We start from the raw sequence: 17,079 nt of genomic DNA, 5'->3' as shown, positions 1-17,079 counted from the left end.
TCAACGAACACAAGTTAAAAAGTTGAAATACAAGCTTGGAACCAGTTATGGGGTACCACAGGGGTCAGTTTTGGGCTCTGCAATATTCATTATGTATATTGACTTATGAAAAATGATTGCAATATTGAAATGAGTTTTATTTGAAGACAATACTGATATCCTTCGCCTATTTAGATTTGGATTTACAATGATAGTTGTTGATTAAAACAGAATGGGCAAATTTAATGTTTTAAGTTAAATAAATCCTTTTAAAACAAATTTAAATTTGAATCAACCAAGTCATTTTTTGTGTGTTTAATTCTTAAAATGATAAACATTTTAATTCCTAAAATGATAAAAATCAACATCAGAATACCTAATTTTATTTAGGAATACTTACTAATGTAAAGAGTAAATCATTCAAATAATTTCACAGTAAGAGGAGAAGGATACATTTTAACAGGTGAAATAAGTACAAAATAGTGTGAGCAATTTGGTCTGTGGAGTAACTTCTGTCATGATGGGTTACTGAGAGGCCCAAGATGCAGAACACCACGGAGACAGAATAAAAGTTTAACAGGTTTATTGTTTCACAAAGCACATGGAAATAACACTGGCACTGGTTCAGGCCTGGGGGCTGGTTCACTGGAGTCTGTGTGGGAGACAGTTCAGTTAGCGTTGGATCAGTTGAGTTTGAGTTTAAGGTTTTCAGGTTTGTACCTTGAGGAGTCCTGGTAAAGCCTTGAGAGAGGAACTGTTGGGTCCAGAGATTGTTTTGTTCAGCAGAGTCTGAATACTGCTTCAGCGTCTTACTTCTAGCGTGAAGGCAGACCTTGGTTCTGAGATTCAAGCTCTTAGTCCTGAGCTACATGAGAATCCAGAGAAGAGTCTTCAGGTTTGGCTCAGAGGGCAGGCTCGGCAGGTTAAGCTCTTCCAGAGCTTCACAGGAGAAAGACAGGTTTCCTGAAAGCAGAGACAAAGGGTTAGAATCCAATCTGGATTCAATGGCAACAAGGTTCTCAGAAGATACTAGGCTTAGGTGCTAACCAACTGGATTTAACACTGCGGCGTCGAGGCAAGGTCTGAAGACAGCTTCTATACTGTGGATCCTCTGATGATGACATGCGCCTCAGGTGTGTCGAAGGCTCAGCTCAGGAGGATCCATGGCGGACTCTGCTGGAGAGAGATGGAACTTCTCCAGCTCCCAACAACTTCTGGGTACAAAGTTAAAGAAAGAGTCAAAGGGAAAATATGTTGCATTTTGAAAACTTATGCAAAAGATTAACTGAGGTACAGAAAATTAGCTACTATTGCTGCTTTGCTCAGATGTTAATTTTACAACTGTTCAGGCCTGAAACAATTAATCGGATTGATGACATAAAAAAATCAATTTTTAAAATTCAACCAATTTCCTCTTCAAATAATTGTTAACAGCATACAGACTCTAAAGGAAGCTATTTGTTAAAAGAGCAACCAACTCAGAGCAGTAATAAAGATAAAACTACAGTTATTCAACACGTTTTGCAGTAAGGATGAAAAACCCTTCTTGTCTGTAAATATGAAACATTAAGATAATCTTGGTGGCATTCCTGAACATCAAGTATTTAAAAAAAAAAACTGGTTTCACCATTTTTAATGTCAATAAATATCAGTTTTTAAGGTTCAAGCACTTCATTTAGGTCGTTGTTTTTCTAAGGGTATTTGTATTAATACATCAGGAAAATTTTTTGAATCCATTGCTGAAATAGTCAATAGCTGGAGCTCTAGAACTGTTGCAGTTTTCCTTATTCAGAAAAATCATAGATTCCTCCTGTATTTCTCTTGTTGCTTTTCTTGGGTAATGTTTCTTTTTAATCATAGTTGGAATTTTTCTGTGTTAACTTTTTGGCATTTTGACAGAATAACAGCTCAGATGTTTTATTAAAGGCCGATAATTTTAATGCAGTGTGTTCCCATGGCATGGGCAGTTCTAGACAGGGGGCGAGACCTGGCTGTGGCATCTGTTAGGGTTTCTGTACTGCAGACAATCCAATAAATAATTTTCATATGATGATATGCATTGGCACAGAAACTATAATTTAAATATAATGTATTTGCGCAAATATAATTTTTTAATTCAAAACTTTATTTTAACAATAGTTTATAAATAAATGTGTCACATTTTTGCTTTTGAGATAGGATCACAATGGCCTTGGCTTTCCTGATACATTAAATGATGAACTCTTGCTTTTTTTTATTGATTTTATTCTTTTGCTCTCTATTGGCTGTTCCTTGGTACTTTTTGCAGTCAAACTTTATACTGTAAAGCAGCTTTATTGAACCTCCCTGGGCTGTTTGAACAGTAAAGCTTTAAGTGCATGTGTCACGCAGACCCAATGCAGTCAAAAAACAAAGCTTTGTTTGTTCTTCCAGAGCGTTCAGCCAGACGCTGCATCACCAACACATGTGAGTCCCTCGTTTCTTTCTTTGATTTAACAAAACACAAAAAAATGGTTAAAAACAAGTTTAAGAAAAAGAGGCTAATAGTTACTAAAGATTCCCTTTCTGACATCATGCATCTTCAGGGTCACAACCAGCTGGTGGCCTACAGTCGAGCAGCCTACTTCTGTATTTTCTGCTCGCTGATCTGGCTGCTGGAGCTGCTGCTGAGGAGGAAGGACCTGCCCGTTTCCACCCTCTATGGAGTCACCATTATCTGCTACGATGTCCTGAGCTTCGTTCGGGATCTTCTCGTCGGTAAGAAAAAGAGCATTTTAACACACTGCTGTCAGATAGATATACGGCTTATTTCCTTAGTTTTCAAATTCCTTCCCTCTTTACTAAATGTTTTCTATCTGCATTATTAAACATGATTTGTTTTGTGTGTGAATCAGGTTTTACCTACTTTTTCCCTGTCGCCTTCCTGGTGGGCCTTTTCCCTCAAATCAACACCTTCACTATCTACCTGCTGGAGCAGATTGACATGCACCTCTTTGGTGGAACAGGTCAGTGATGGTGACATTTAAGTATTGATGTATTCATGTGGGTTTTTCAAAGGGTTAGAGAAGCTGAAATAAAGAAATAAAGAGGATTGGTTGGTGAGATTTGCCCCAAACAGTGACCTCATATTATCAGCAGATTATAATTTACAATTCAATAATCCCAGAAACAAAAATCCCAAACTAAAAACCCTTTATATAACAAAATATAAAACCAACTCCAGTAGCTTGTTTATAAAGATTTTGTTGCACAGTTATGCACACATGAATTATCTGTGGCCTTAAGAGTCATTTAGGAATCTATGCAATAGTTAGTGAATATTTAGACCAAAGTTATTAGTTAAGATAACAAAGTTCTAACCGTTCAGTATATGTTTATAATAAAAACAACATCTAAAAAATTTGGTTTAAAGGGACAGTATTTGCAGCTGTGTCCAAAAGGATTCTCGCCTTGATTGGGAATTATAAATAGAAAAGAACCTTAATTCTATTTGATTCCTAAAAGGGGTTTTAAAAACAGAATAAGAAGTATTTAAATCCCAAATACAAACATTGGCTTCCTGTTTTTATGTTCTATCTGTAACCTGCTATTATTAGGGAAGCAGGCTATTAACAACCCATGTTTATTTCCATCTCGCTGCTGCTGGGGAGGAGTGGTAATTTGTTTGTGTCCAAACAGTAGAGGAAATATACATATACAGTGTTCTGCATATGATATTGGTAAATATTAAGTTAGCAGCAATAACAGCTTTAAAAAAATTTCATTTGTTGCTTTCAACCAATATTTTGTTAAATAATTCATATCTAGATTAATCATTTTTTTAGATCATGCTTTACTTTTTCAAACTAATCAGTAAATGTTTCTGCTTCCCGGGGAAACAAATAACATAGAGAACCTTCCTTTAATGGCTAGACTGCATAAAGCTGAAATAATCTCATTCTAGTTTCTTGTATAGGAGGAGTTAATTAAACTACAGTTGGTTCTGAAGTAACAAAAGCTAAAAAGATTGTGGCTGAAATGAAGACCTGTATCATAGATTAAGTAATAATATTATATGAGTGGGGATCAAAATGTCTGTAAGATGTTAGCCATTAAGAACTGGGGTCAGTAGGGAAGGGAAATTTAATGCATCTTTGTACTAGTTGGATAATATAATATAGCCAATGATTTTATGCTGTCACAGTAAGCAGTGTGGTGTAGATAATGTCTCCCACCCCATGCATGAAGCTGTTGCAGAACTGGAGAGCTCCTTCAGTGACAGCCTGCTGCACCCTAAATGCACCAGGGAGCGTTATCGCAGATCTTTCCCCCCAGCAGCTGTAGGACTCTATAACAATCACTGTTCCCAACAACCTCAATAAGTTGATGCATTCATGCTATTTTTTGCAGTTTTTATATGAGTCACCTAAATAACATGCTGTTATCATTTTTGCACATCTCTGGTGTTGCTGTTATTTCGCATATCCATTACTGTAAAAATGTCCATGGCTGTATATTGATTAATTACTCTCCAGTTGCACATTATTTATATTGTAAAAACACTGTAAAAGTCTGTTGATTTTATACCACATTTGTGTGACCACTTTTGCTATAATCTTTTGCTGCTGCTTTAACACCACAAATTTCCCCATTGTGGGACAATATAGGGATATTCTATTCTATTCTATTCTATTCTATTCTATTCTATTCTATTCTATTCTATATTCTTCTATTGGGATGAGATATCCTGAAAGCTCACAGTTAGAGTTCTGCAGCAGAGACTTTCAGTTGGATTGTTTAAGTCTTGAGACAGTATCAGCCTCCACATCTGAGCTCCATCTCCAAGTGGGGGTGGGGGTCTTTAGGCTTTGTCCTGCATGGCTTTGTTGCTGGTATGGAAAGTGTCTGACTTTGGAACTGGCCACCCCTCGGTGTCTAATTTCTGATGTACCCTGGGAGTTGTGGTGGGTGTGTGCTGATCACTTCCACTCACAGGTGTATCTTTGCTACTGGGGTGGGGGTGGGATTTGGGCAGTTCCACTTCGGATCCCAGTTCCTCCTTTGGGTTCTAAAGTTTTAAAGAACTTTGGTATTAGAGAAATAACATAATGATAATACTCTGCTGGGGCTTTTTTCCTGAGGAAATAATACAAAAAAAATAAACTGCTTTAATAAGAGCTGAATTGATTTAAAGGCTTTTTAAACATCTTTTCCAACAATGTCAATGTTAATGGAGTGTCTGTATAGCATTTTATTTATACGGTCCATATAAATATAGTCCTCTACTTGTAGCGATAAAAAAGAAACACACATCTTTTACCACTGAGAGATTTCCGTTAAAAGCAGGTTGTCTAAATATTTAGAGGTGTTGCTCTGAAATCTTACTAGGACTGAATTAATGGACCCCGTTGCCACAACAATGTAACCCAATCCCAGAATGGGGGGTTTATTTTACATTCCTTATAATAAATATTAACTCCATATTTTTTATGTGTGAGAAGGAATATGAGTAGTTATGACTGAGCTGAATTCTTGCTTTAATATGGGTCATCACTAGAATTATGTTCTTTAAATGGGTTAAAAATAGGCCTATGTGGGTCAAACTTATATAGGTCACTATGAGGTACTACTAACCCAGTTCCCTGCTTTGCAGAATTATCCATAAATCATATAGAGATGTTACCCACCTTATTTTCTCTGTCATTGTTAGTAAAAGCTGCTGAGTTTTTCTCATTTTTGAGGTCATTTGTGTGTCTCAGCTGCTACAAGTCTGATCTCAGCAATCTACAGCATCGTCCGCAGTCTGGTCGCTCTTTCTCTGCTGTACGGTTTCTGCTTCGGAGCTCTCAAGGTGCGTGACTGAAACAGCAAACCAACTCCGACCAGATTCAGTTTGCATTCTTATGTGTGCGTCTAATGCGTTTGCATTCTTTATGTGTGACTGCAGGAGCCGTGGGATGAGCAGCACACCCCTGCCCTGTTCTCTGGTTTCTGTGGCCTTTTGGTCGTGTTCTCTTATCACCTCAGCCGGCAGAGCAGCGACCCCTCTGTGCTGCTGTGAGTATTTATGTGTGTCTGTGTGTGTCTGAGCTTTGCAACCAACTGAAAACACCGTCATTATAAAAGCGCATAGAGTTTAGTGCTTTGATAAGTTAGCTATTTCTAATACATTTATTGAATTCTCTACGTTAAAGCTGGGATATTATTGTTTTATTTTAGTTATTCTAAGTAACTTTATGTTTTATATACATATATATTTGCTCTTCAGCACATTGCATCCTAATTGGCAATTCTACAGCCAGAACATACAAAACATTCAAGGTTCCTATTTAAAATAACGGATCTAAAAGTGTTCAGAGAGAATCCTGGCTTACAGTTTCCCTCTTTTGCAAAATTTCACATGCAGGGATTTAAGAAAAAAGTAAAAAAAAAAAAAAAAAAGTGGCAGTTTGCTACATAAAATAACTGGAAACATGAATATTGCAGCATCATTTGTTCGAATGTCCTTAATCTAGTACCGGTACTTTACTGCCCTGCTAAGGAGCATGTGTTCCTTTTTGCCGGATTTTATATTAACTTACCACAAAAACACAGCATATTTGTGAAAGGAAATTATTCATAGTTTTTTTTTTTATGTTCACATATTTGAAACATCGAGTTAAAATGAAAAACTTATTGAGTTCTAATAATCTTAAAGGAATAGTACACCCAAAACATGATTAGCCTTCATTTTCTACTCACCCCCATGCTGAACAACACTCTGGAGTACTTTTTTGATATCTCAAATGCATCTGGAGATCTGGGAGGCTTCTTGCTGTCTGCTGACATTCAAATAATGGAGGTCTATGGTGCCCGAGGCAGAAAGGTCCATAAAAGTCCACAAAAGACGTGTCAATATTCCTCCACACTGCTCGTCCAATGTATTCCAAGTGTCCTGAGTGGGTAACGTCCATAATTTACTCGAAACGAAGTCATTTAGAATGTTTTTAGAGCATAAACAGTAGTGTATAGGATTTCCTAAAAACGAGTTCACGACACTACGGAAGCCGGCAGACTAAACCAGATGAAAGTGCGCATTCAGCGTCTGCTCTGCCCATAATGCAAGCGTAGAAGAAGAAATGTGCTGTTTACCTGTGCAAAGAAAGAAACAACGACAGAAAAATGTCTGAGGACTTCAGTGTTGAGGAAGAGCATGAGTTCTTTGCCGAGCTGAATGCGCTGGTTTGGTCTGCCGCGGTTTCCGTAGACTCGTGAACGCGCTTTTAGGAAATCCTACACACTACTGTTTATGCTCTAAAAACATTCTAAATGACTTCGTTTCGAGTAAATTATGGACGTTACCCACTCAGGACACTTGGAATACATTGGACGAGCAGTATGGAGGAATATTGACACGTTTTTTGTGGACTTTTATGGACCTTTCTGCCTCGGGCACCATGGACCTCCATTATTTGAATGTCAGCAGACAGCAAGAAGCCTCCCAGATCTCCAGATGCATTTGAGATATCAAAAAAGTACTCCAGAGTGTTGTTCAGCATGGGGGTGAGTAGAAAATGAAGGCTAATCATGTTTTGGGTGTACTATTCCTTTAAGAGTTTGTGCTGCTATTTTGCTTTTGCAACATCTGATTCCTAATCGTTTTTAAGAATACCTTTCATTGAAATGACCGTTAGGTTGCAAACAAAACCTGATGCCACATCTTCCCCTTTTCATTTCTAGATCTCTTATCAAGTCAAAATTAATGCCCGCACTGGTGGAAAGTGAAGAAGAGGAGGAAGAAGATGCAGAAATCAAAGACCCGCTGCCTGAGAAGCTGCAGAACTCCATGGTAACTATGAACAATGAGCGCAATATGATGTTTGGATTATTACCAAGCTGCTGAATGCACAAACACACTGCATGAACTGAACATAGCGGCTCACAATAATTGCAATCAGGCTATCAATGTACTAAATCACAGAGTGTCTGTGAATTGATCTGTAAAAGCAGGGCAGGCTGCGATAAGCTCAAGTGAAAGACAAAGCAGCAGCATTTCAGTTGATTAGAGAATGTGATCACTATATAAACCCTAATTTACAGATTACAGATGTAGCCGGGATTCTCTTCGCTTTTCTCTGGCTTATGTGTCTCTGATCACGAATAAATTGAGGCTAATAGAGCCTGACGACACCTAGATCAGCCTGTAATGTACAAGGAGATTAAGGGTAATTAGATCCTTCTTTCCTATAATCTGCAGAAGGAGATTCTGCTGTCTGATTTGGTGGTTTGCTCTGTCGCCTACATCCTGACCTTTGCCATCACAGCGAGCACCGTGTTCCTCTCCCTGAAGGTTAGGTTCTCACAAGCTTTTTTTAAATTTAAACATAAAGGATTCAGCATCTTATAACCGTCCCATTTTTATGTTTGCTCTCCTTTAACCCACCTGCAGCCCTTTGTGACCATCGTGCTGTACGCTCTGGCGGGGACGGTCGGGTTCGTCACACACTACCTAATCCCTCAGCTGCGGAAGCATCACCCTTGGTTGTGGATCTCTCATCCAGTTCTCAAGACTAGAGAGTATTACCAGTTTGAGCCCAGAGGTCAGAAATACCTAGTTAACAGCATGTTTACAGGTGCTGGTCATAAAATTAGAATATCATGAAAAAGTAGATTGATTTCAGTAATTCCATTTAAAAAGTGAAACTTGTATATTATATTCATACATTACATACAAACTCATATATTTCAGATGTTTATTTTGTTTAATTTTGATGATTACAAATGACAACAAATGAAAATCTCAAATTCATCATATCAGAAAATTAGAATATTACTGAAGACCAATAAAAACAAAGGATTTATAGAAATGTTGGCCAACTGAAAAGTATGAACATGAAAAGTATGAGCATGTACAGCACTCAGTATTTAGTTGGGCCTCCTTTGGCCTTTATTACTGCAGCAATGCGGCGTGGCATGGAGTCGATCAGTCTGTGGCACTGCTCAGGTGTTATGATAGCCCAGGTTGCTCTAATAGTGGCTTTTAGCTCTTCTGAATTGTTGGGTCTGGTGTATTGCATCTTCTTCTTCACAATACCCCATAGATTTTCTATGGGGTTAAGGTCAGGAGAGTTTGCTGGCCAATTAAGAACAGGGATACCATGGTCCTTCAACCAGGTACTGGTAGCTTTGGCACTGTGTGCAGGTGCCAAGTCCTGTTGGAAAATGAAATCTGCATCTCCAAAAAGTTGGTCAGCTGCAGGAAGCATGAAGTGCTCTAAAACTTCCTGGTATGTGGCTGCGTTGACCCTGGACCTCAGAAAACACAATGGACCAACACCAGCAGATGACATGGCACCCCAAACCATCACTGACTGTGGAAACTTTACACTGGACTTCAAGCAACGTGGATGAAGTGCCTCTCTTCTTTTCCTCCAGACTCTGGGACCTTGATTTCCAAAGGAAATGCAAAATTTACTTTCATCAGAGAACATGACTTTGGACCACTCACCAGCAGTCCAGTCCTGTTTCTCTTTAGCCCAGGCAAGACGCTTCTGACGCTGTCTGTGGTTCAAGAGTGGCTTGACACAAGGAATGCGACAGCAGAAACCCATGTCTTTCATACGTCTGTGTGTGGTGGTTCTTGAAGCACTCACTCCAGCTGCAGTCCACTCTTTGTGAATCTCCCCCACATTTTTGAATGGGTTTTGTTTCACAATCCTCTCCAGGGTGCGGTTATCTCTCTTGCTTGTACACTTTTTTCGACCACATCTTTTCCTTCCCTTCGCCTCTCTATTAATGTGCTTGGACACTGAGCTCTGTGAACAGCCAGCCTCTTTAGCGATGACCTTTTGTGTCTTGCCCTCCTTGTGCAAGGTGTCGATGGTCGTCTTTTGGACAACTGTCAAGTCAGCAGTCTTCCCCATGATTGTGTAGCCTATAGAACTAGACTGAAAGACCATTTAAAGGCTTTTGCAGGTGGTTTGAGTTAATTAGCTGATTAGAGTGTGGCACCAGGGGCCATCAATTTTGAACCTTTTCACAATATTCTAATTTTCTGATATGATGAATTTGAGATTTTCATTTGTTGTCATTTGTAATCATCAAAATTAAACAAAATAAACATCTGAAATATATGAGTTTGTATGTAATGTATGAATATAATAAACAAGTTTCACTTTTTAAATGGAATTACTGAAATCAATCTACTTTTTCATGATATTCTAATTTTATGACCAGCACCTGTATATGTTTTTAGCATTTAGTGACACTCTGGCTGGATAGTTAACCATAGTTAACCATATCTGGTGTTTATGTGTTTGTGTTTGCTGTGCTGTTTCAACCACCTGGCTTTTGATTTAAGGTACATTTTAGAGCTAATCCTCCATTTTTATTAGTCCATCCACTCCTTCCAAGGAAAGAGACCTAAAGCATGACGCATCCATCGCCATACTTTACTGCGTTCTTTGATTTGGAAGGTTTACCTTATTGTTTTCAAAAATAAGGAAGGCCATTCAGTTCAAACTCTAACATATCTTTTAAATAAATTGCTCTTCAGAGAGAGTTTGACTTTACTCTGTAGGCAGCTGTAAATCTCCAGTCCAAGTTTGAAGGTGATGATTTCAGTTCAGCAATGTCATTTTTTATTTTTTTAACCAATGGCTGCCTTTTTATTCGTTTCCGTTCCATTGTAGTTTTACCTTGATGGCTTTTTTACAGAGCATCCCAAACATTTTCCTCATGCTTAAAGGTGACAGTTTGATTCTAATGGTCAAAACTTGAACAGCACTGGGTGTTTTAGCAGTACAATAATCCCACACATGCAGGAAAACTGCTTCTCCAGATGATGAATTAAACTAAAATGAAGCCTCTGAATTGCCCCACCCTCACTAAAATCTAGAGAAATAATTTTAAATGCAGTCTGTACTGGAAACTCCCAATAATAAATGAGCATTAGCATTTCTGATTAAAAGAAAGGTCCAACTTCCAACCTGAATTATGCTAGAAGGTTTTCGATGGCTTAAAAAAACATCAGGCTGAGATACAACTCTCTTAGGAAACTTTATATAGATATTAGCAGGGTTGTACGTATGTTTAAAACTGAGCCAGTATGAATATTTTGCTGCTTATAGATAAAAATCTTCATGATTTTAAGCATGAAGGCTTTTTTATACCATAATTCCACAACTAAAAAAGAGCAGCTTAAAAAATTATATCAAAAAAGAAATAGAGATTGCATTAATGTCTGATGAATTCCTATAAACACCTCTATGAATATAATGACAAAAGTGTCTTTTTTTTATATTTAAAGCTAATATTAACCATAGATGGTATCCTGAGAAACTTTTTCCCTGTTGCTGTTTCAGAGGACGCTGTGCTCATGTGGTTTGAGCGTCTCTACGTGGGGCTCCTGTGCTTTGAGAAGTATCTGGTCTACCCTGCTATAGTGTTGAGTGCCCTTACTAATGATGGCTTTGCCCTCAGTCACCGCAAGAAGCTGGGAATCCAGTAAGTTGGCAAATCAAATAGAACACCCTTTAGCCTTTAGGCTTCTAAACTGACCTTACTCAACCTGTTGCTGACCTCTGCTTGCAGCTGCGATGTTCTCCTTACAACGGTCGCTGGACTGAAACTGCTGCGTTCCTCTTTCTGCGATCCCAGCTTCCAGTTCCTCACGCTTCTCTTTACACTCATTTTTTTCCACTTTGACTGTCCACACGCCTCTGAGAGCTTCCTGCTTGACTTCTTCATCATGTCGATTGTCTTCCACAAGGTAAGGCACAGCCGATCGTATCCCGGGAACCTGGTTCAGCTCACATCATTCAACATCCCAGAAACAGTTTAAGTTTAAACCAGGAGTTTCCATGGAGTTAATCTTTCCCACCCTCAGTCTCACTGCAGCCATCTTCCTTTCAATTCTGGGGAAAACTAGTCATGCAGCAATTTTCCTCAAATATTTTTTACTTTCCTTAGCAGCGGGGGCACAGTCATGTGAGATTATAGGACACCGCACTCAACAAGAAGTGCAATGAAGTCCTCATTAAGCAAAACATATAAACAAAGATACTAATTTCTTCACCTGAGATAATCTGCAGCTCGGTCTCTGAGTTGTGTTTGTCCCACTCCCACTTGATTCAAGGCCTCCGGGTGAATTTAATTATATATTTTAAGCCTTTTCCATGTTGGACCTTCCAGTATCTTATATTATTAATAGATCATGTGAAGTTTAACAAAAAGCTCAAAGCTAATATAATGGACTCTTCTATAGAGGAGAAGTTGTACAAATTTTTTTGTGAAATTGTTTTTGTGTTTTTGTTTCTTTAATTCTTTTGGTTTATCCTACAAACATCTGTAACAAATGCAGCTGCTTTGTTATGTATATAACTGCTCTTTTTGCTTTTTCGTCATGTGACACTGATGTGACGTTACCTTTGCACTCTGTTCCTTGTTGGATTGATAAAGGAATATTTGTACTGTTTTTTTATTTAAGGGGTGGGAATTTATAAGCCTTTTGCTTCAGTCCACTCCTTTGAGCAGATTAACTGCTCAAATGAATAAATAAAGAAATACATAGATGATGGTGGGTTCTATTTTGGTGAGTAGGCCACGTCCCTCACAATAAATCATGCTTTAAAATAAAAGAATGACAGCCTGTTGTAGAAGGGATATGGACATGGGGCTTGAAATTATATAAACGCAACAAAGGTGCATTTGACTGCATTAAAGGGAGAAAAATAACATTAAAAGATATGTTAGGATAAAAATATTAAGCAAGCATTGATGGGTTGATGTTCACTTCAAGATAGGAAGAAAAATAAATCTGTAGCTGGATTTGACACCTAATTTCAAAGCTTTAATCTTATGTCCAGTTTTCCACCTGATTTGAAATCTTGACCTCTATAGTCTGAGGGAGTGGAACTCATATGGTTTTAGAAACCTCTTAGGTTATGTGTGTGTATCCCCTCAGCATACCATAGACCTGTGATAAAGTTTAGTCTGTTTTCTGTGTTTGTGTCCAGATGCGAGAGCTGCTGCTAAAACTCCACTTCATCTTGGTTTACATCGCTCCCTGGCAGATCGCCTGGGGCAGCGCCTTCCATGCCTTCGCTCAGCCTTTCGCCGTGCCTCGTATCCTTTCTTCAAACGCCACGCCATGGGAAAGCATTAGCAAGATGCAAAATGGGTTTCTGTTTTGGCTTTTTGGTCATTTTAAGTTTTCAGATCAACAGTTGTTTTTTTTGGAATAACAGAAATACAATCAGATTTCCTCAGATTATCAATGATTTATTATGGAGTGAAAAAAATTAAGTCCAACAAAAATTGACTTAAACTGGTTGACAGAATATTTCTAATTCAGCCAGACTGGCTGGTATTTAACAGTCTGTTTAAATGTAAATAGGCTGAATATTTGTAGAGAGCTTTTTTATTCCTACTGACACCTCAAAAAAGCACTTTATACCATAGCCACATTCACCAAATTGCACTCTTTAATGTGCATATATGGTTAGTGCCATGACAGAAGAAGGGTGGAGCTGAGCCCACAGTATCTTATGTTTAGTTGTCCTTTTCACCTACTTTAAAGTCTCGCCTTTTGCAAATTAATTAGATTATTTAACCACAGTTTTATTCATTGTGTTCGTTTTTTTTTAGCCATTCAGTCTAGTTTGGCCTGCTGCTTTGATCTTGTTCGTGTCTTGCTTTATAACCCGAATGTACTTTAACTACTGTCTGGGCATTCTCCTTTTGGATTTTAAAGGTATAGTGGAGGATGTTCTTTTTCTGGGTGGATCACCAAAATAAGTGGTCCTCCTAATTGTCAATCATTCTTGTGATATGTTTACGTAAGGCCGTCCTACGTGCTCGTCCCCATTTTCACTTACCGGTGATGAGAGAAAGTAAGCTTGTATGAGAGATGCAAACAGCAACTTTTAAACAGAGTGTGCACGAGGGGAAATGGGCTCCGGTATGCTCTTGCACGCAGAATAGGCGTTCCCTCTCTGGAGTGGGTATAGGGTTGTGCATGTGGATTAAAAAAGGTACAGCCTGAATTCATGGCTCGCTGATAAAAAATAAACCTATTCAGAAATGCTCTGATGTAACACGCCTGTGCACGCCTTCTGAAAAGCTCCACTTATATAAAAATGTTCTACCAAAAATGTCAGAGAATCACTGACATCATTTTGATAGACAGACTGACTGACTGACTGACTGACTTTGTGTTGTCAGATAGGTTCAGTTTGCATTAGCTCCTAATTCTAGAGCTTAATTTCCAATCAGCTCAGGGTCTGGCCTGTGAAAAGGCCCCATATATTCCTTATTGTTATCAATTCATCATATAACAGTTTAAAATTGGACCATGATGATTCTGTCAATATTTGTCCATTCAAAAATCATAACACCTTTATAAAGCTACATCTACTCTGGTAAAATTAGTTTATTGATCTGAAACCAATAACTAGAACAAAAAATGCAAAGGATAAAAGCAATGTTTTAAGAGGAAGCTACTTTTTCACAGCACAATACACCAGGACCACCAGCTCTACCTTTTATTTTCCTTTACCCCCATCTGCGTGTGTCCAGACTCAGCCATGTTGCTGCTACAAACTCTGCTCACCACTGTCTTCTACACCCCACTGGCTCCCTTCCTCGGCAGCGCCATCTTTATCTCGTCTTACCCGCGGCCCATCAAATTCTGGGAACGGAACTATAAGTAAGGCCGTTACTTTGGACTCACAGCTGAGGATTTGGGAAACATCCTTTTTTTTTATACAGCTCAGTTTAACCGTGAAGTAATATAAACCAGACATCAGGAGAAAAGGTTTTGTTTGTCTTTCTGCTTTTTCTTAATAAAAGGTGTTTATGTTTTCATAAAGGGAACGAGTTTATTTAATAGAAAATCTGCTGAAGGGGAAAAACACCCTCTGTCTCTTTCCAGACTTAGCGAACCGGCCAACACTAAACAGATGTTCCTACTCTCACTTATTGATGCATATTTCTACTACAGACATCCAAAAATACTCTGGCGGCTTTGTTACGCAATCTCTCTCAGAGATTATATTTAGATCCAGAATGAAATCCTTGATGTTAAGAGTCTCGAGCAGGCTCAGCTCAGCAGGAGTCTAATGAAAACAGCAGACAGTTTGAGTTGCCCTGTTGCTGTGGTGACAGCTGGAGATTCTTTAGTTCGCTCTAAATATGGTGCCATGCATTGTGTCTGAAAATGTTTTTATGAGAATTCATGTGATAAACCGACAGAAAATTGAGGAAAATGGATAGAGGGCCTTTTTAAAATACAGTGTGACTTATCTTGATGTAAATTATTAACCTGCTGGAAGGTCAACCACCACCCTGGTGTGAAATCCTTTGCAGCATCTAAGAGTTTTTCTTCCAGGATTGATCTGAATATAACTTCATACCCATTTTACCAACATCTATGTTCAGCTTTTATGTTTAAGTTGAATAAAATGTATTAAAATAGATTCTTGCCCGAGCTGTGCGTTTCTGCTAGTGTTGCGCCAATGCCATTTTTTGGCCCCGATACCAATACCCGAGCTGGCTATGCAGTATCGGCCGATACCGATACCATCTGTTTGAAATGGGCTCCGGTATGCTCTTGCACGCAGAATAGGCGTTCCCTCTCTGGAGTGGGTATAGGGTTGTGCATGTGGATTAAAAAAGGTACAGCCTGAATTCATGGCTCGCTGATAAAAAATAAACCTATTCAGAAATGCTCTGATGTAACACGCCTGTGCACGCCTTCTGAAAAGCTCCACTTATATAAAAATGTTCTACCAAAAATGTCAGAGAATCACTGACATCATTTTGATAGACAGACTGACTGACTGACTGACTGACTTTGTGTTGTCAGATAGGTTCAGTTTGCATTAGCTCCTAATTCTAGAGCTTAATTTCCAATCAGCTCAGGGTCTGGCCTGTGAAAAGGCCCCATATATTCCTTATTGTTATCAATTCATCATATAACAGTTTAAAATTGGACCATGATGATTCTGTCAATATTTGTCCATTCAAAAATCATAACACCTTTATAAAGCTACATCTACTCTGGTAAAATTAGTTTATTGATCTGAAACCAATAACTAGAACAAAAAATGCAAAGGATAAAAGCAATGTTTTAAGAGGAAGCTACTTTTTCACAGCACAATACACCAGGACCACCAGCTCTACCTTTTATTTTCCTTTACCCCCATCTGCGTGTGTCCAGACTCAGCCATGTTGCTGCTACAAACTCTGCTCACCACTGTCTTCTACACCCCACTGGCTCCCTTCCTCGGCAGCGCCATCTTTATCTCGTCTTACCCGCGGCCCATCAAATTCTGGGAACGGAACTATAAGTAAGGCCGTTACTTTGGACTCACAGCTGAGGATTTGGGAAACATCCTTTTTTTTTATACAGCTCAGTTTAACCGTGAAGTAATATAAACCAGACATCAGGAGAAAAGGTTTTGTTTGTCTTTCTGCTTTTTCTTAATAAAAGGTGTTTATGTTTTCATAAAGGGAACGAGTTTATTTAATAGAAAATCTGCTGAAGGGGAAAAACACCCTCTGTCTCTTTCCAGACTTAGCGAACCGGCCAACACTAAACAGATGTTCCTACTCTCACTTATTGATGCATATTTCTACTACAGACATCCAAAAATACTCTGGCGGCTTTGTTACGCAATCTCTCTCAGAGATTATATTTAGATCCAGAATGAAATCCTTGATGTTAAGAGTCTCGAGCAGGCTCAGCTCAGCAGGAGTCTAATGAAAACAGCAGACAGTTTGAGTTGCCCTGTTGCTGTGGTGACAGCTGGAGATTCTTTAGTTCGCTCTAAATATGGTGCCATGCATTGTGTCTGAAAATGTTTTTATGAGAATTCATGTGATAAACCGACAGAAAATTGAGGAAAATGGATAGAGGGCCTTTTTAAAATACAGTGTGACTTATCTTGATGTAAATTATTAACCTGCTGGAAGGTCAACCACCACCCTGGTGTGAAATCCTTTGCAGCATCTAAGAGTTTTTCTTCCAGGATTGATCTGAATATAACTTCATACCCATTTTACCAACATCTATGTTCAGCTTTTATGTTTAAGTTGAATAAAATGTATTAAAATAGATTCTTGCCCGAGCTGTGCGTTTCTGCTAGTGTTGCGCCAATGCCA

General features: G+C 38.6%; 1 protein-coding gene across 1 annotated transcript in view; it reads left to right on the top strand.

Annotated features, from left to right (window-relative positions):
* Positions 1-17,079, top strand: part of pcnx2 (pecanex 2) — a 50,328-nt gene that overhangs the window by 16,647 nt on the left and 16,602 nt on the right. The window contains 12 exon segments of the mRNA XM_038296131.1: positions 2,392-2,424; positions 2,544-2,715; positions 2,853-2,963; positions 5,697-5,788; positions 5,885-5,994; positions 7,657-7,765; positions 8,174-8,266; positions 8,366-8,516; positions 11,280-11,421; positions 11,509-11,686; positions 12,933-13,041; positions 14,494-14,623. Coding sequence (XP_038152059.1) covers positions 2,392-2,424; positions 2,544-2,715; positions 2,853-2,963; positions 5,697-5,788; positions 5,885-5,994; positions 7,657-7,765; positions 8,174-8,266; positions 8,366-8,516; positions 11,280-11,421; positions 11,509-11,686; positions 12,933-13,041; positions 14,494-14,623 — 1,430 coding nt within the window.

Source organism: Cyprinodon tularosa, unplaced genomic scaffold (genome assembly GCF_016077235.1).
Source record: "Cyprinodon tularosa strain WSP-4 unplaced genomic scaffold, ASM1607723v1 ctg368, whole genome shotgun sequence".
Classification (NCBI taxonomy): domain Eukaryota; kingdom Metazoa; phylum Chordata; class Actinopteri; order Cyprinodontiformes; family Cyprinodontidae; genus Cyprinodon; species Cyprinodon tularosa.
Note: the sequence above shows the minus strand (reverse complement) of the source record. Positions and strands in the feature narration are given on the sequence as shown.